At 55.6% G+C, this 19,148-nt stretch overlaps 1 protein-coding gene across 1 annotated transcript in view; it reads left to right on the top strand.

Moving 5' to 3' along the window:
- Positions 1-18,923, top strand: part of ZNF423 (zinc finger protein 423) — a 332,667-nt gene extending 313,744 nt beyond the window's left edge. Inside the window, exon 8 of the mRNA XM_032323398.1 lies at positions 18,227-18,923. Within this exon, the coding sequence (XP_032179289.1) occupies positions 18,227-18,256 (30 nt within the window). The 3' untranslated portion in view covers positions 18,257-18,923. The remainder of the gene's footprint in view (positions 1-18,226) is intronic.
- The last annotated feature ends 225 nt before the right edge of the window (positions 18,924-19,148 follow it).

The raw sequence follows: 19,148 nt of genomic DNA, 5'->3' as shown, positions 1-19,148 counted from the left end.
AAGGCAGTGATCCCCAAAGAGCCTCCAGCACTGGGTAGAGGTTCCGTCAGGCTTAGCCACTGTCATCGTCAATGTCACAACCGCGGTGCCCGTGGTTCACACATTCGTTCACTCACTCATTCAGTCCGCCGGGCGTGGATGTGCCCTAGGGAGCCCACGGGTGTTCACCGAGCACCGTCTCTGTGCAGAGGTGTGCAGGTGCTGGGGACGCACGGAGGCCCAAATCCCTCAAATGTTGCGGGGAGAGGGACGGTAAGCCGGTGAGAACACACAGAACGAATGCTTATTGTATGTTTGTGACGTAACCCAGTGTAATGTAGAGCGTGTCCCCCAGCTGTGTCGTATACCACACATAGCCTGCCAGAACCCTGCATGACCGTGCCATGTCACAGGAGGCCTGGGGGAGGCAGACCTCCCCTCCTCCTTGCTGTGTCCCCAGACGCCGTCTAGCTGGGTCTCTCCATCTGTGGGGCACGGCCTTCCCCGCTCACCCTAAAGTGTATCACCGATGTCGTCGTCTTGTACCTCTGTGACCACTGGGTGACTGAGTCGGCTGAGGGGCCACGTGTGGCTGTTTTGGGTCTGCATCTGGAGGAGACAGAGGGGTGGTCATACAGGGCCCCTCGTTGTCCTGAGCCCAGGCCCTGGGTCTAGGCCACTCACCCCAACACAGTAGAAACAAGACAGCATTTCCTGAGTGCTTACTGGGAGGCTGACTGCCTCCTTCACGTGTGTAGTGTTTGGAGGCCTCATGTTGACCCCACAGGTGTGGCCTCCTGAGATCTCCATATCACAGCTGGGTAAACTGAGGCTCCCTAGGGTCACACAGCTGTTAGAGGTACAGAGGTATGAACAAGGCGGCCTGACACGAAGTCTGTGTTCCTTTTTTTTTTTTTTTTTTAAGAGATTTTATTTATTTATTTGACAGAGATCTCAAGTAGGCAGAGAGGCAGGCAGAGAGAGAGGGAGAAGCAGGCTCCCCGCCAAGCAGAGAGCTTGATGTGGGGCTCGATCCCAGGACCCTGAGATGATGACCTGAGCCTAAGGCAGAGGCTTAACCCACTGAGCCACCCAGGCGCCCCTAAGTCTGTGTTCTTAGCCCCAAGGGCTGAGGCAGTGGCACTCTCAATCCCTTAGGAGCCAAGGACAGGCCTCTGGGTGCTGGGGGCCGGGTGCTGGGGGCAAGCAGACCTTCCCTCCCAGGAGAGTGACACAGCTTCAGGGCATGGGACTGTCCCACTCTGGGCAGGCAGGGCGAGCAGTGGCTACTGTGGTCACCACAAGAAGAGCAAGGGAGGAACAGGCCCCGGAGGAACCTCTGCCTGGATGTGCCCAGATGCCCTCACGAGGCCCAGGGCTCTGCCCGCTTGAGCAATGAAGTGTGTGGAGGCCCAGGTGGGGACCGGGCCCCCCCCGCCCCCCACGGCCCAGCTCCGGGCAGAGATGGCACTTGGAATCAGCCTCGGGCTGCCTGTCTGCCCATCAGAGCCTGTCATTCATGCCCTGGGGCGGGGGGCCAACCGACTTAAGAGGGGCACCATGCCATTGCGACAGATGGGCACGGGGGAGCTGCCAGGAGCCTCCAGCCAGCGGCCATTGTGTGTGCCGGGAGCCCAGCCCCTTGCGGGCACTGTCCCAGCCCAGACCAAATGCCTTCAGTTTCTTGGAAACAATAATACTACATAATCAATGGGTGCCTGGCCGGCCCACGGCTCCCAGGGGCTGACACCGTGCAAAGCCCTGCTTCGGTACCCCCCCGCCGCCAACCCCCACCGACCTAGACAAAGAGGCAGCTGGACGGACAGGAAAGACACACACAGGCCTTGGGGAGTGGAAAGGACAAATCTCAGAGTTGCTTCTTGCTGTCACTCTGACCTTGAGCATGTGACCTCCCTTCTGAGACCATTGTCTCCTGGCTGTTGAGCCAGTGCTATCTCTCCCAGAGTCTCCCCGTGGGGGTGCCACATAGCGTTTGTGAAACATGAACCTAGTGCCCAGCCCATGGTGGGGGCATACAGTGGCCCTGGGGTAGAGTTGATGTGATGTGGTTGCCCCACTGTCAGAGGTGGGAGACTTGCTATCACGCCATGCCACACAGCTAGTAAAAGCGGACCTCACCCCAGCATGGGGAAAACAGTAACAGAAACAAACCTCCAGACACCATGGGGCGCCCTTAGCATCGATTATCCTGATTCCATCCTCAGGATAATCCTGTGAAGCCCATGCCATCATTCTCCCCATTTTGCAGAGGGGGAGCCTGAGGCACAGCTGGGCAGTGGCAGAGGTGGGACTCAAACCTGGACAGCCTGGTTGGCTGTAGACCCCTAGTGCTGAACCATATTACTAATGGCGTGGGCAGGCTTTTTTCTGTCGGCGAGCCCATTCACGGGAAGTATGAGGCCTGCTTTGTCTCTCGATGCAGCCGTCTGCCTCCCCAACTTGTTGGGAGCGAGGCTGGCTGCTTCCCGCAAGGGTGCAGGGTCTGGCATGGCTGCAGGGCGGGGGTGGGGTGGAGTGTGCGGGGTGGTGGTGCTTCTCCCCCGCCAGCTGAGAGACGAGACCCGGGCGCTCTTGGCGGAAGCCTGCGTTGCACTCTTTGGTCGAGCAGGAACAATTACTAATGACATTTAGAAAGAAATTAATGATGAGAAATGCAAGTTGGCATTTCAGGAGCACCAGTCAGCAGCCGTGCGTCCGCACTCACAGGAGAGGCGAGGGGTGGGGGCCGGGCACGGGGCGGGGGGAGAGGGAGGAGATGGCAGAAATTAATTTTGCTGTGTCAATAATGAACATGGCCCCACTCGCTCTGCTTCTGGAGTTCAGACAAAATCAAACACGGGGGGCTGGGGCTGGTCCAGCGTTGCAATGAGATTCCCTGTGTACTGGGATCTGGGCGGAGGCGGGTGACAGGTTTGGTTTGGTGACACCAGGAGACGGAGGGGTGGGCAGGGGACAGCCAGAGGGGAGGAAGCAGCCTGAGGACTGGGCCATTTGGGTGCAGATCCGAGCACCACCTCTCACCAGTCGTAGGACGTATCGAGCTGCTTCTCTTTTCTTGACTTAGTTGCTTCGTCAGTAAAATGGGGACAAGGGGGAGATATAAAGATGATGTAGGAAGAACCGTCGGCCCAGTATGAGCACCGATTAGGAGCTCAATATATTGGGTGTTTCCTCATTGCCCTGATACACGACTCCTCATTGTAACATCTCGTGAACAGGAACAGCTCACGTGAGTTACACTGTAACTGGTCATTTCTTTTGTTCCCCTGATACATCAAATGTTGGAGCTTCTTATATTCTTTGGGTCCGGGATAAAATATGGCATCGATAGGAGGTATGGGAGAAGGTGAGGGTGAAATTGTTTGGGGCAGGGACTGGGGCTCCCAGGGGGGGCTGGAGGGGTGTGGTGACTCCTTCCCTCCCCGTCAGGTGCTCCAGAGTGATGGAGAAGGCCCCCTTGCCAGTCTCCTCTCACGTCGGGAGGGAGGAGAGACACACAAGGAAAAGTTATTATCATAGTAACAAGGAACACTTTCGCCACGTGGAGGGTGAAAATTGACAGTGTGTGACCGGGGATATTGGACTCTTTAAATGGTGATCTGTGTTTCAAAAATGGAGATTTCCTATAATTATAGGGGCTAACATATAGTGCTTATTTAAAAAAAATATATATATATATATATTTATTTATTTGATAGAGAGAGAGGGAGAGAGTGAGATCACAAGTAGGCGGAGAGGCAGGCAGAGAGAGGAGGAAGCAGGCTCCCCACTGAGCTGAGAGCCCAATGCGGGGCTCGATCCCAGGACCCTAGGATCATGACCTGAGCCGAAGGCAGAGGCTTTAACCCACTGAGCCACCCAGGGGCCCCCCATATAGTGCTTTTTGAGCATCAGACAGTGTTCTTAGCACTTTTAAACATTCAATATATTCATTCTCATAATGCCTCTATTATGAAAGTAAGGAAACTGAGGCACGGGGAGGCTAACTATATCCCTAGGCCACAGAGCTGGTCATTGCTGGACCCAGGCACCCGACCCCAGATTCCGTCCTCTTGACCACCATACTAACTGGCTGGAGTTCTTGATTTTTTGGCAAAGACCTAGAAATTCCTGGACCATACTTCTGTGTGGCAGCCATCCGCTGCCCCCTTTAGACACAAGGATGTGCTTCCCGGTTCAGCACAACCCCAGCTGGTCTGCCCCGCTTGGTTCCTTACCCACCTGGGCTCTGAGTCTCAGGCCTCTCCTGCAACACGTCACAGTTTGCAAAGACTATCTTGTTGGTGCCTCAACAACTTGGGACCACTTGAAGTGCCCTTTACTCTCACCATTTTTGCAGACCCGAAAGCTGAGGCTGGGAAAAGATGATGAAGTAGGACGCTTGCAGGGAGGAGAGGGCCCCCAGGGGGAAATGGGGATTCTTTTCCACCCACATGGTTTGTGTGTCTGAGCAGGGGAGGCAAGTGTGCCCCAACGGCTGGTCCCCCCTGCCCCCATCCTGAAGCCAGACCTGGATGCCCAGTCCCCGCTGCATCCCTGACCCGGGGCACTGCCTTAGTCTCCCCCGTCCTTCCTTCTGAAGGTGCCACATTGAAAGTGTGGGTTTTCGAGTTGACCGTGATGGCGGAACCTCATGGTTGGTATTCATTAGGTCAATATTAAACTTCAGTATTGTACATGTTGTGAAAACTTTCACATGTGTTATCTAATTTGGGGGTCCTGACAAGACTCTGAGGTAGACATTATTTACCCCACTTTTCAGGTGAGGAAACAGGAGCTTAGAGAAGTGAAGTGACTTATCCTAGGGTTACAGATAACAGTAAGTGACTAAAGTAGGATTTGGACTTCAAAGCCCATTGTCTTCCCACCAATCTATCTTCCTACCTACTTGTATATTCACGCCCTTCTTTTTCCTCCTAGTCATCCATCTGCTACACATCTACTCATCTACCCATTCGTCTGTCCTTCCATCCATCCATCCATTCAGCCGGCCAGACAGCTAGCCACACATCCATTAGTATCAAGTACCAAGAAAGTGCCAGAAAAGTGTCTTGTGACCCCTTCCTCATATACTCTTAATTCCATGCTTACCTGCTACCCACGTTTCCCTCCACCTTAAAATTGCATATGAGTACACACACACACACCCTTCCAGGGAATGGAGAGGGATGGGACCAGACTGGGGATATAGATGATCTAGATGATTCTTGATTTGCCTCCCGGAAGCCAGCGAGCTCTGCCTGGTGGTGGGAGGGAAGGTATAGAGCAGACCCATGTGGTCCTGGTGGGGCAGGTGTGTGGGCAGTGAGGAGGCCCCCACAGCTTGGAAGCTGAGCGCGGACGAGAAGGGCAGATAAGACAGGGCAGGCTGGGCCCCCGCGTTCTTCTGCCCCCTCGGTGGGCCCAGCTCCTGAGGAGTGGGCAGCCCCTGCATTCTGTGTGCCAGGGATCTCATTTGCCCCTTGCTTGGTGCCAGGCTGGACTTCTTCGAGCGGGCAAAGGTATACACCCACGTGTTTCCACAAGAACCGTCGCAATCATTAAATATAATCGGTCTCAGCTGCAGTTTTGATCGCTGGGGCATGCACACAATTCATCATAGCAAATTAGGTCCACCTTCAGAACTGCCGGCCCCATAGCCTGGGGGGTCTGTCAGTGAGGGGAACTGGGCCATGTGGGCTCTGGAAAGCCATTTTTGGGGGTGGTGATGGGCCATGTTTTCTGAGGAGGCCCTCAGAATGCCTGGCCAGAACAGCTCTTCATCCCGGCGGTTAATTTTCTAGAAATTTCGATGATGCAGGAAAGTTTCCCTTGTAGCAAAAATTTAGAGGAAAGTAGAAATGGATATGATCAAAGTCCTAAAATATCATTTATAAAACCTAAAAGCACTGGGTTAGTTTAGGGACCTGAACATATGTGTTCTGTATAATTAGTGACCGTGTGACCCAGATTTTCCAGGACAGCTTTGATTTTCAAGTAGTCTGTCGCAGCTATTGGCTATTTGTCCTGATTTTTGGCTTGTGAAATACGATGACTATATGTAGAGCTGGATTTTCTCATCCAATTTTAATGAATAAAAATTTCAAGTTGCAAAGGCCTGGAAAGATTTCAGTAACATTCAAGGGAACAATCGTCTCCCCCCGCTTTTTTTTCCCAACATGGCAAAATATTTAATGCCCTTAGGTGTGCCTCATGCTCACCTTCCCATCTCCCCAAGCACGGGGCTGCAGACTTTGAAAGCTGTCGGAGCTCCAGTCCTCTTGAGATGATTTCAGGGGAGGTCTCAGACCCCTGTGCTCAGAGGCAAGAGCCCCATTGTGCAGCCTCCTGAGGCCCTCCGTCCTAATGGAGCTGGGCCCTGGAAGCTGTGCCATTGACTGCCACATGGGCTCAGTCACTGCAGGGGAAGCCTGGTACAGCACGGAGGCAGAAAAGGCAACCACTGCCAGCCAGCTTGGCAGGCAATGTGTCCCCTGGATGCTGCCATAGCTTCCAGCCTCCTCTGTCCAGCAGAGGCCCCGTAGGCTGCCGTCTCACTACTACGGTCTGTGCAACTTCCGATTTCCAAGCTTCCAGCCAGAGCTGCGGGGGAAACACAGGATCGGCCCTGGGTACCTTGGCTGTCTCTTTAGAGTGTGACTTTTCTCCTGCCCACCTGCCCACCTGCCCACCAAGCCTGTAGGATCCCAATCAGCTTTGGTTTTTTTAATTGTGGTAAAATACACAGAAGGAAAAATTTGCGATCGAAAGCATTTCGAGCAAACACAACAGTGGCTCTAAGTCCATTTGCAACCTTAGGCAACCATCCCCACCATCCAGGAAGGTGTTGTGCAGAACTGCGACTCTGTCCCCACTGAACACTTAACTCCCCCTTCCCCTCAGCTCCTGGAAACCACCAGTCTACTTTCTGTCTCTCCGGATTTGACTACTCTAGGAACCTCACAGAAGTGGAATTATACAGTATTAGTCCTTCTGTGACTGGCTCGGTGCACTTAGCATAATGTCTTCAAAGGATCTCCCGGCTTTTAAGAAAAAAGCGTAACCTGCCCTGGGCAGGGCGGGGCAAGGGACGCGGAGGAGGGGGCAGCTCTGTTTCTTCTTCTCTCCCTGACCCTGTCAGGGGAGGCTTTGCTTCGCCACCGTTGCTTGCTGGCTGTTATCTCAGAAATGCTCGCGGAGTTTGCAGGCGCGGGCTCTGAACCGACGTGGGGGCATCGGCAGAGAACTGAGAGATGGGGTCTCTGCCTGCCGCGCACAGCCTGCCTGGCGAGGGCATTACCACGGCCGGGAGACATAGCCGGGACCTTGCAGGTGAAGGAAAGTGCTAGAAAGACAGCTGTGCAGACGGGGAGCTGCGCCGTGATGGGGGGCCCCTTGTTGAGTAAGCGGGAAGGCCTTTCTGAGGGGTGGAGATCAGATGGGGAGGGGTCTGGGAAATTTGAGGAGGGCATGCCGGGCGGCAAGAATGGCCACGAGAGGCTGAGGAAGTATCTGGAGCATCTGGGGAGCTGGAAGAAGGAGGTCTGGGGAACTCTGGCGGGGCTGTGGCCTTGGTCCAGGGTTCTGGGTGTGGTGGGGACCCTCTAGGGGATGGAACAGAACTCTCCCCCATCCCTGCCCCTTGAGGAGAGAACTGGGCTTTGCCTCTCAGGGGAATTTAGTTTCTCAGCTCCCACAACCAGGGAGAGGGAGCCCAGGAGGGAACCCGTGTCATGGGCAGGTGGGAGTTTCTGGAGGGGTCCTGGTGACGGTGTGGGTGTGGACAGGCCCGCTGCACACCGAGGAGAGGCAACGCCAAAAATAACAACCAGCCCTGAGCCCCTTTGTAGCACGTGGTCAGTATAAGGTCTGTGTGTGTGTATGTCTGTGAGTGTGTGTGTGTGTACAGGTATGCGTCTGGGCTTGTGGGGTATCCGTTAGTGTGTATGAACATGTGATTGTGGGGTATCCGTGAGCGAGGGAGTCTGTACCTGGGATATCCATGAGTGCGTGCATGGGTATGCATTGTATACGTGTGTGGGATTGTGAGTTATCCGTGAGTGTGTGCATGTGTGTATGTGTGGTTGTGGGGTATCTGTGCGTGCGTGCGTGTGTGTGACTGTGTGTATGTGCATGTGTGGGAAGGAAGAGGGGCTTCTGTCTATCGTGTGGCATCCACAAGCTCCGCAAGGGGCAGTCCCCCCACAATGCCTGAGATATGGTCTGTGGGTGATGGGTGGGAGGTGTCCTCAGTTCTTTTCGAGAAAGGAAGGCAGCAGGGGATAATGCTCTAGACCTTTCAGTGGGTGGGGAGGCCCTTGGCCTGGCCTCTCGGCGTGCCTGAGGGAGGGCTCCCTGGCCCCTTTCTGAACTCGCCATTTTGCGGGCTCCTGGGAGGCTCTGGGGAGGGAGAGTTCCCTGGCTGGCTCACCGGGGGGCATTCGTCTGCGTGCGGGGACCCACCCAGGACATGCCAGGCAGGGTGGCCTCAACTTCTTCATCCACGCTCCTTCCTCTTCTTTGGAATGTAACCGTGCAAGACCCCCAGCCCTATCCTTGGGGTGAGGACCCCACACCATGGTCCGTGTGATGTCACTGCCCCTACCTCCTCTCCTGCGCTGGGCGTCAGCCTGGTCGCTGTGCTGGAAGGGGTTTGGGGCATCTTGCAGGCTTCACAAAATACGAGAGGCCTTAAGCTGGCGGCCTGTGGGCCGACTCAACCTGCAAACATTTGTTGATTGGCCTGCATTGTGCTTTAAACATCAAGACATTATATATTTTTGTTTTAAAGACGGAGGGGGTGGGGCGGAGGGGGTGGGGCAGAGGGAGAGGGAGAGAGAGAATCTCAAGCTGACTCCATGCTCAGTGCAGAGCCCAAGTCAGGTCTCGAACCCATGACCCTGAGACCATGATCTGGGCCAAAATCAAGAGTCGGACATTTCACCAACTGAGCCACCCGGGAGATATATCTATCTATCTATCTACAGATAGATAGATAGATATAAAATATATATATTTATATATAATATTTATAATTTATAAATTGTATATTTATAAATATAAAGTATTTATAACTAATATATTATATATATTTATAAAATATAAAATATAAATTAAAAATATATATTTTAATCTAGTTTTCTAGAGTGGATATGAGGACGCCTGCCCCTTTCTGACAAGGCTTGGGATTCGTGGGATGACAGAGTCCCCACCTTGCCTTATTACCTTGCCACCAGCCTAGGCCACACTGGCTTTCAGGGCAAACTGACGGCGCAGCCCCCTGAGTGGGAGTCCTCTGTCAGGACTGGCCGCGCACCGTCGAAGGAGCCCTGTCCACTTTAGCCAGGTCTCCTGGACGCCACCTGCTCTTTTTCCATACAGCTGCCTTTGCTGTGAGCTTAGTGTCTCCACGGATGGGATGCCTCAGTCTTCCCAGACTGTTCTGTGTGTGGTCTTTGATTCACAGGTGCGCTGTGAGGTGGGGGAAAGACCCCTCTCTGGCCCAGGGGCCATTTCAGTGGCGTCTCAGGATGCCAGGTTGATCTCTCCTCAGGCTCTGAGGTGGTGCGTGCCCTGGAGTCCTGCCCCGTTGCCTCAGGCTGCAATCATATCTCTAAGGGGTCTGACTCGGGCTCTTTGAGGTCATCCCGAAATTCGTATTTGAGATGAACTATATCTCAGGGGCCTGGTTCTGAGCAGGCGCTTGGCTGTTGTGGTTGGAATGGACCTTCCAGTGACACAGGAGGGGTCTCCACTGGGAAGGAACCAAGGACCAGAGACTGGGGCTTACAGTCACCTCGCACATCATGGCCAGAATCCTTGAGTCCCGAGTGTGCTAGGCACCCAGACCTAGAGGGGTCCGGCCACTGGGGAACCCCACCTCCCTTTGGAGAAATGGCAAAGGTGGCAGCAAATTAATGCAGGACTCGGTGATGGTCAGGGTGCCTCTGTTGCCCACTTGGGGCAAATCTCTCAGCAGCCCTGGTGTGACACAGCCACAAAATTCCCGCTCTCTTTCATGCGGCCGCTACCTGACTTCAGGTAGTCGCCCGTTTGCTGGCCTGTGATGCTGTCCACCCAGAAAGCAACCAGATGCCTTTGTATTCTGAAGTGTACCCCCACCCCGGGGGTCCACTGTCCCTCCAGACAGGTATTATTCGTTTTCTTTTCTTGTTGGGTGACTCCGAATAGGAGCCTGTTTACGGCCTGGGCTCCCAGTGGAAGGCTGCAGGTTCCCTCCTTATTATCTATTCTCGGGTGGCTTTTATTTCCAAAGCACAGCCGTACAAAACCGGCCCCTTTGGGAATTCTTTGGGCTTTTTTTTTTTTTCCCCACGACAACTTCTCTCTCAATTTTCCCTCGAAGAAAGATGTTTTTGCACTCATGGAACAGGTCGTTTGGCCAGGCCACCTGCTGGGGTCTTTTGTGTCCTGGGTGCCTCAGGGCACTGGTGAGAGAGGTGTTGGAGAGGGGCCCCAGAAACCCAGTGGTCATCCCCTCTGGGGACACCTCTGTCAGAGGCAGTCTGGGTCCTCCAGCTCTTCCTCACGTGCCCCCAGGGGACTCCGAGGGCCCTGAGTCTGCTCCTGCTCTCGGTTCTGCAAGAAAGCAGCGAATCCCCCCAAAGCCAGCGCTGGAAGTTGGAATCTCCCTGCAGGCCAGGAGATCCGGATGAACGGAGTCTCTCACCCGAGAGACAGACTTCCCCGGCTAAGCGGGTGCGACGCTCACTTCCCGCTGCTCGAGAGTGGCAGACGACAGCCTGTCTCGCTGTCTGGGAGACAGGACTGGGGAAGCCTTGCACACATCCTGGAGCATGGAAGGAGTTGCTTTTGACTCCGAGAACATTCCAGAGCTGTGTCCCGGGCCAGTGGGTGACTAGCATCACCCAGGACCCCGATGCCAAGGAGAGGTGTCACTCCACACAGCCCAGCTTTCCGTGCTGTCTGTGTCCATGCTGGCTTGCTGGGGGAGGGGGACCCCCGTGGCGGGGGGGACACAGGGTGCATACACGTCATCGCCTCGGCCCCCAGGGGAGCGGCTGCATCACTGGGTAGGCATTTAGAGGAAACCTTGGCCATCACTCACTCCTAATTTTAATGACGTGCATTAGCTAAATTGTGTTCTGAGTATTCATTCAGTGCTGTTTATGGCGTGCTCTCGAGTGCGCTTACCGTTTGTCAGAAGTGCAAACTAGTGAACATACGAGCCTTTAAGACAGGCCATCTGTTCGTCTTAGACCTTTGGACGATTGTCAAACGCTTCTAAAAATAAGTGCTCACTAGCAGAGAGGGGCTGCCCAGGTGATACACAGCCGAGAGGGAAGCAGGGCTGCCTTCGTCTGTACCCTCTCCAAAGGGAAATGTATAACTTGAGTGTTGGGGGGCAATAGGGGGGCGGAATGCAGGAAGGGAGCCGAGGGAGGTGGGGAGCATGAAGGCCCTGCTGGTACAACTTCTCGGCTGGAGGTGCGAGCGTCTCCCCGTTCCTTGCCTTTCGTGTAACTCCACAGCTCAAATACCTTCGATGGCTCCCCATGGCCCAGAGTTAAGGGCGAGCTGCCGCGTCTCGCATCACGGAGTCTCATCAATAAGGCCCCCACCTTCCTTTCCAGGCTTGTCTCCATGGCACATACCCTGTGCTTCTGCCAAGCTGAATTATTCATTGTTCCCCCAGCATATGCTGTGCTCTCCGCATTTCACAAGCAGAACGGCGCCGTGGGTTCAGAGTTTGCTCTACACACGGGCTGCACGGGTGCGGGCCCGGCGCAGCCGTCAGCAGCTGCAGGACCCCAACACTCTGCACTGGCCTGCCTCACTTTTCTCATCTGTAAAATGGGGATAACCGTCATACTTCACTCCTGGAGTGGTTGTGGGGTTTTGGTGAGTTGGTGTAATTAGGGGTTGAGAATAGTGCCTGGCGCACAGTGATCACAGGAGGAGTGGTAGCTCTGATCATTTTCAGTGTCATTGACACCTCCGTGCCATTCGCTGGGGCGGAGGGGGACGGTGGTTATCCTCCTTGGAGAACTTTCTCTGTGCTCATGTGTACGCACATGTGCGTACACACACTCTCTCTCTCTCTCTGTCTCTCCAGGGCACACCCTAACCAAGCCATCCTCCATGGGCAGCTAGAAGGCCAACTTCTTCCTTAAACACCTGCCTGTCAAAAGTCCTCTCTCCAAAGTCCCTTTTTATAAAATGTCACCCCCTCCTACAGCCAGGAGCTTGTAAATGGTCAGGATGGGCCTTATTCTCTCCCTGATGCCCACTGCGTTACACGAGGCCAGGCTCCGTGTCTGATAAATGGTCAAACAACAGAACTGCGCTTAGCTGGGATGTGGCTGCATTTAGCCTGAGTGTCTACCTTTTCCCCTAGAAGCAGAGGGAACATCTTCCTGTGGTTAAGGCGGGTTCTTGGACTTGGTCCCTGCTCCTGGAGACAGCTCTTTGTAAAGCCAGCCTCGCGAGAGCCGCCATGGCTACAACCCACCCGGGAGTGGCCTGGTGGTGGGCGGTGGGGAGAAAGGGCATTGGCCGCAGCCTCCTTCCCTACCTTGAACCAGAGGGAGGTGATGTGGGGTCAAGGTGAAGCCAGGTGGGTTCTTCGGGAAAGACGAGTGGAACGTTCTGGGCGGTGGGGGGCTAAATGTTCCTGCATCCTTAACTGGCCAGGGATGCAAGGGCCAAGCCCTGGGACCAGCCCTTCTCTGGTGCCCTTGGAGCGTGAGGGTCTCCCCTTCGAACTGTGAGCTCCTCTAGAGAGAGGGCTGGAGCCGCGAACTTTGCATGTCAGTGCCCAGGCGGGGCCTGCATCTGGTGACTCGTTGAACAGGCTAGGAAAGAAGAGGTGCATGTGTGGGTGAACACATGGGTGAGTGCGGACCTCTCTTCCCCACGGAGTCTCCACATGCCTCCCCTCCTCAGGGGATACCCGACTCTGTCCCCTGGGGGCAGGGAGAGCCGTGCCTTGTGGGTACTGAGGCTGTGGCCTGGGCTTGTGGGGAGCGATAACATCGGGAGCACTCCCGAGATCTCACCAGCGCTTGGAGGAGTAGCTGGCAAAAGGCGCAGTGCTCAGAGCATCAGACCTCCGTGCGGCTCCCATTGCAAGCCCAGAACCATGTGTAGTGCCAAGGGGGTCCTGGACCCAAGGAGAGGACCTCACAGAGCTCCCCGTCTGCTCAGGAAGACTCTTGGGGACGCCATTTATGGAGCACTTTCTCTTGGCCAGGCCGGGAGAAGTCCATGCACACTGTTTCCTGAGCCCTCGGGGCCTCTGAGGAAGAGGGCTATGTTATTACCACCCCTCCCCTCAGCCCGCAGAGGGGAAGGCACTTGCTCAAGGCCCCATGGCCGTTCAGCGGCAGAGTCGGGATTCACAACCAGGACTCCACTCGTCCCAGCCCGCTGAGGCTTTCTGCCTCCCTGTGATCACCCCAGGCAGTGGTGACCAGGCTCAGGGCCAGGGCCCGTGCTAGGGACTTTACGGGCATTTTGTCCTCAAAGGAGCTGGAGCCCAGGAGAGGCAGCTAAGTGTGCTATCCATGAGGGGCGTACAGTGCAGGCAGCCCCCTCTCCAATCTGGGTCTGTGCCTCTTGGCGTATGCAGAGAAGCCTCCTGTTGCTTCACAGGCCATATCTGCCAGGCCGACAGGTGCCAGCACCTCTGGTCTCCTCTCCTTGACACTGTGGTGGGTGGTGTCAAAGGGAGAGCGAGCAGGGTCCCGGATCAAGGGACGGAACACAGAGCCAGGACCTTGAGAAGAAAGCCCTGTAGGGGATGTGGGAGGGGCGCCCTGGTGGGCATGTGGGCACGTGATGGGTCGAGGCACAGACTGGGTTGAGCAGGGATGGTCCTGGTTTGGGTGAGGAGTGGGAACAGGCCAGAACCTCTGGCAGGCCCGTTCAAGTGTGCGTCTGTGATTCGGGAAGGAAGGTCCAGTGCCCAAGCTCCCTGCTCCTTGCGTGTTTCCTCTGTGCCCAGCGCACCACTGGCTTGGGTTCTAGATCGGGGTCACATTGCTGCTGGTGCCCAGCGACAAACATGGTGGCTGTCACCCAGCAGGGATGCAGTGAAGGTTTGTTGAATGAATGAACGGTCACGTGAATGAATGCAGACCTGCCGCAAAGGGCTCCTTGGCTTGGGCGCTCTGCTGACAACTTGCACAGAGAGAGGTCTCCACAGGAACCCTGACCCCCCCCACCCCCCCTGCCCATCACTTGTGTCCCAGGGGCAGGTGGCCCAGCAAGCCAGGACTAGGGCCCGGAAACAGGTCCTAGTGGAAACCTCTGTCCACAAGAGCTGTGTGCACTCTGTTGAGTGGGTGCAGCTCAGCCACAAACCAGTGCCCACCCCGCTTTGTCCCCTCCCCCCCCCCCCCCGTTTTATTTTTCTCACCTGCTTCTCGGCCCACACCTGCGTCTCCCTGGCAGGCAGAGAGGCCCTTGCGGATGCCAGACCTCCCCTCTGGGCACCTTCCAGTCCTTCCTGGCTCCCACCCCCACCCCACCCCCGGCCTTTATGGTGCTGGGAAGTGTTTATCTGCAGGGTTGGTAGTATCTTTAAAAAACGATTTTCTTCCTTCTCCGAAGGGGCTAAATATAGCACAGGCACAAATAGAGAACTAGACATTAAGCCAAATGCCCTTGTGAGAGCCGTGCGGGTGGACAGGGCTCTTGAAGACGGCTTGACGAAGCCCCCCACCCCTCCAGTCTCAGCTCCGAGCGGCGGGTCTCCGGCTTTCTTCAACTGTGCCGATCAGCGGTGGCTCTGCCAGGAGCCGCTCGGCGCACAGGTGCGTGGGGTGATGGGTGAATTCTGGTGATGGGTCCCTGCCACCCACTCTGTCCTTCCAGCGCCTGTGGAGGAGCTGAGGCCGGCCCCCACCGAACACCTGGCCTCCTCAGCGCCCCCTGCCACACGCACGCTTACTGGGTGGCACAGACCCTTCTCTCTCGCTGAGCCGCCATCTGCACCACTAATCCTGCACACACGTTTGGGTGTCCGTGTGTCTTGAGTTCCCCCTGCCGCCCCCTCCCTTCGGGCCCCTTGAGGGGGCGGGCCCAGCCAGAGTCCTCCCCTACCCCTCACTGTGCCCGGCCCAGAGCAGGGCATCCAGCAGGTAGTTAATAACGCAGTGCTGAATGCATCCTGGTGCCCGGGCCCCTTGGGGCATCAAGTTTCGACATTCCCATCTGCTGTGACATCCTGGGCTTTTGTTCTTATAGAACTTCAGGGAAGGAAGTTTTAGCCTTCTGTCTCAGAGCTCTCTTTGGGGAGGTTCTTTCTTGAGTCTAACTGAAGAGCTACCTGCTGCTCCGTGAGAGGGAAGGCCCGCTGTGGTTTCCACCAGAGAAGTGGCGTTTATTCTCTTATTTTCCTGACCAGTGGTCCTAAGCATAGGTTCCCGCCTCCTGGGTTTCTGTGCCAGCAGCCCGTGGAAGAGGCAGTGTGAACCGCGTGTTATACTGGCTCTGTTCTTGGTGTCCTGGCAAGAGGCTGTTTCATTATCCAGAGATCCCTGGACACCACCCCCTGCCTTTACCCACATTGGCAGTGGGTGGTCCTTGAGGGTTTTTTGGAGATCAAATGTCATCTCTGGCCTTCTGCTGCTTGGGGAATGGTCCACACTCAGGGGCACCCAGAGCTTCTGCCGGCCGGGTCAAACCCCCTCCCAGTCTGCCATGTGACCCCTGCTGAGATCATCCCATGGGGGCCTGTCTTTGCCCGGCACATCGGAGCCTCCATACCTTTGTGCTGGGCCTTTCACTCAGAACGCCCCCTCCCCTTGCCCCACAGCCTACCCGTACATAGAGTCGTTTGTTTACCCTTCCACTGATTCACTAAAAAATATTTACCAGGTGTCTCTGTTGTGCCAGGAACCATCATTTGAGGACAGAAAAAGAACTGTACATGTTTATCCTCCTAACCTCCCTCCTCCCCATTCCCCCCTGCATAAAGACGGACCTGACCACCCTCAGAGAGCACCGGCCACGTGGCACTGTTAATTGACCGGCTGTTGGCAGGGTGGCAGAGGGAGACCCCCCAGTCATTCCCAGGCAGCTGTGCCTGCCATGTCACCGCAGGGCGTCGTGGGCCTAGCCCGGGGCCAAGCGCTGTGGGGCTGAGAAAGGAGGTGATGTCCCCCTGTCTGCATCGCAGCAGAGGACGCTCATCTTGCACTTGGGAAGCATGTAGATGTGTGGGAGGGGGGTCGGACATGCCTCGAGGGGCTGCAGGGAGGGATGGCAAGGGATGGGGAGGCCCCTTGGACTTCAGGCGTGGCTCAGTTGGGAGGGAGGTGAGAGGAGGTGAGAACTGACTCACCAAAGGCTTGGAAGCTAGGTGGATGCTTGGCTGCAGGGTGGGTCTGGCTCCCCGCAGGCCTGGTTGCCTGTGCGGGGAGAGGTGCCTCGGCTGGAGGGTGGGTGTTCCCATGGAAACCGCCGCATCCCATCTGTGGCCTCAGACAACCTGCCTTGTGCCTCTGGGTCCATGGCACCCCCACCGAGGTGCCAGGCCACGCTGGTAGAGTTTGTCCTCATGCCCGGTGTGGAGTGTGGATGATCTGTGGACTGGGATGCCCATGAGTTGCAGGGTGCTGGGAAGCCTGCCTTTTCGCCCGAGGCCCTGGCTTTCTTGGATTCCAGTTGTCCGGTTCCACCCCAGCGGGTTCCCAGCTGGATGACCTTGAATCAGAATCCAGCCTCCCTGAGCCTCATTTCTTCATCTTCCTGTGGCCTACCTTGTAAGGCTATTGTGGGGATTGAAAGAGATGTCCCTCTAACAGCACACAGCGCATGTGCTGGCCAAGCCCCAGCTGTGGGGGCTTGTACCCAGGAGCCCAAGGAAAGGGGACAGCGGTGGTTGGCTGTCTGTGCTGCGGGCATCAGCAGGCATCTGCTATGTGGGGACAGGGTGATGAGCTTGCCGCAGGGGGTGGTGACATCACCATGGAGGCGGCAGCAGTGCCCACAGTGGGAAGAGGCTGCTATCGGGGCCCTGGGCCACGGAGTGGGGGTGGCTCCAGTCTCCCCCCCCGTCCCCCTCCCCGCACGCGCAAAGCCATGGGCATCGGGCATCGGGCATCCTCTGAGAGCCCAGGAGAGAGACACGGCACCACGTCTGACCTCTGGTGGTCATGGGCAGAGCTGCAGGCAGGTGGCTCCCGGCCCCCGAGGAGTCACTGCCCCAGCTGGGGTGCCCAGGGTGTTGGGGGGACGGCCAGAGCACCCCGGGAACTTCACTCCTCATAACTGGAGGTTCTGTGCTGCTTTCAAGCAGGGCTCCTCTACCTTGGGTGGATTTTGCTTCCTTTCCAGGTGGTATAAGGCTGAATGTTACCTGAGGCTTTGATGAGATGGGTCCAGATTTAGAACAGGGACCACTGAAAAGAAACAGAGTCACTCTTGGAGGCCAAATCCCACCTCCAGCCCCAGGCCACTGGCTCATCTAAAAACAGATCAGCCCTGCTGGCCTGCTCGGGCTGGCACGAGGGAAGAGATGCCGTGGGCTGTGGTGAGATGGAAGTGCTTGGCCAGGGGGAGTCCCACCTGGACCCTGGCTTCCCCGCGTGGATTCAGGAGGAACCACACGGTCCTCTGGCCGAAGCATGGTCACGTGACTGGGCTGGCAGGCCTCCTCCTTCAGTGCCCTCCCCGCTGGGTGACCCGTCCTCGGCCGCAGGCCCCTGCTGCCGCCCACTGCCTCCGCACGTCTGTGCCGCTCGGGTGTTTCTTGGCCGGAGAGCTGCGTAGCACATCTGCTGTCTCCTCCATGAGGCTCAGAGCAGCTCCCGGGAAGGACCGAGGAGGGGGTCTGGGGAGAGCCTGCAGGCGATCAGATATAATTTCCTCCTAATCATCAGAGCGAAAGGCGGACGGACGGGAGAGGTGAGCAAGGATGTTTTTAATTCCTGCCACCCTCCCCTCCCCTCACCCACTTCCTGGCATGTCCCCTTTGCCTTCCCAATAGCCAGTCCCCATGATAAGACCTGAACAGTCTTCAGAAACACAATTTCTAGAGAGCCCAGGTTGGCAGCAACAGGAACCCATCCCCGAACCCCAGATCAACGTGGCGTCTTGGCAGCTCTGTCCCCCGAGCACTTTTTCCTGGTTGCATTTCGTGTTGTAATAATCGAGATGCTTTTCTGTGGCTCCCGGCGTAAATGCACTGAGTGGGAGGGGACGGGCCTGCTCTCCATTCTTCTGCCCTCATGCGTGTCTCCTTTCTTCGCCTTTGCAGAACCACACGATGAGCCAGCACGCACAGTGAGGGACCGCTCGACAGGACACCTCTCCGCAGAAGGCTTGCCGGAGACGCCGTGGGGAGGGCCATTTGAACATTACATCCAATCAAAGTGTCATTTGCAACCCAGATGTAAAACTCTAATGATTTGGCCATGAGGCGCTGCTATTATAAGCAGCTGGAAATGAATATTAATGGGAGAGATTAAAAGTATTCCATGCTCAGTATTTTTTATTGTCCTGCTACAGCTAGTGTGCTTTTAGAGTTTCCGCCGAAGACTACATTTCTAGAGTTAGAGAAACCCGCTTTTTGAGGCTATTGTCCTTTGTTCCTTCATGTATTATATTGATAGTTTTTAAAAAAGGATTAGTGTGATTTTTTTTTCCTTTGCTTCTTTTTTTTTTTTTTCTTTCTTGTTTTTCTTCCCCCCCCTTTGGTTAACTACTTTTTAATTGCAATTCTAGGTAATTGTGCATCGTGATGTGATTGCTTGGCTATTGTCTGAATATTTCCTTTTAATTTTTTAATTAAAGACTAATGCTTTGATTGGATTTGCCAGTTCACCGGACAGTGATTAAAACTATGTAATGAATATAATCGGTTTCAGTGCAACTGGATGGTCTGCTTTTAAATGTGACTTAATCTGACTGCAGTTACTAGTACAGTTCAATAAAGGGAATCCATGCGATTAGGATCGGCTGCCTGGTTCTCTCCTCCCCAGCCCGGGGCTCCGTGGGGGGCTGTCGTCACCCATAGGGTGGGGACCTACACAGGACAGACCCAGCCTCCCTTGGGAAAGAGGACACATAGTAGCCTAACACACCCAGTCTGGATCAGGTGGGCGGTGGCCACAGAAGTCCAAACAGAAGGAACCTTTAATGATGAAATGCTCTGATCATTTCATTTGTGGATGGGGGAC

Source organism: Mustela erminea, chromosome 19 (genome assembly GCF_009829155.1).
Source record: "Mustela erminea isolate mMusErm1 chromosome 19, mMusErm1.Pri, whole genome shotgun sequence".
NCBI classification, from domain to species: Eukaryota; Metazoa; Chordata; class Mammalia; order Carnivora; family Mustelidae; genus Mustela; species Mustela erminea.
The sequence above is the reverse complement of the archived record's forward strand: the minus strand, read 5'-3'. Positions and strand labels throughout refer to the sequence as shown.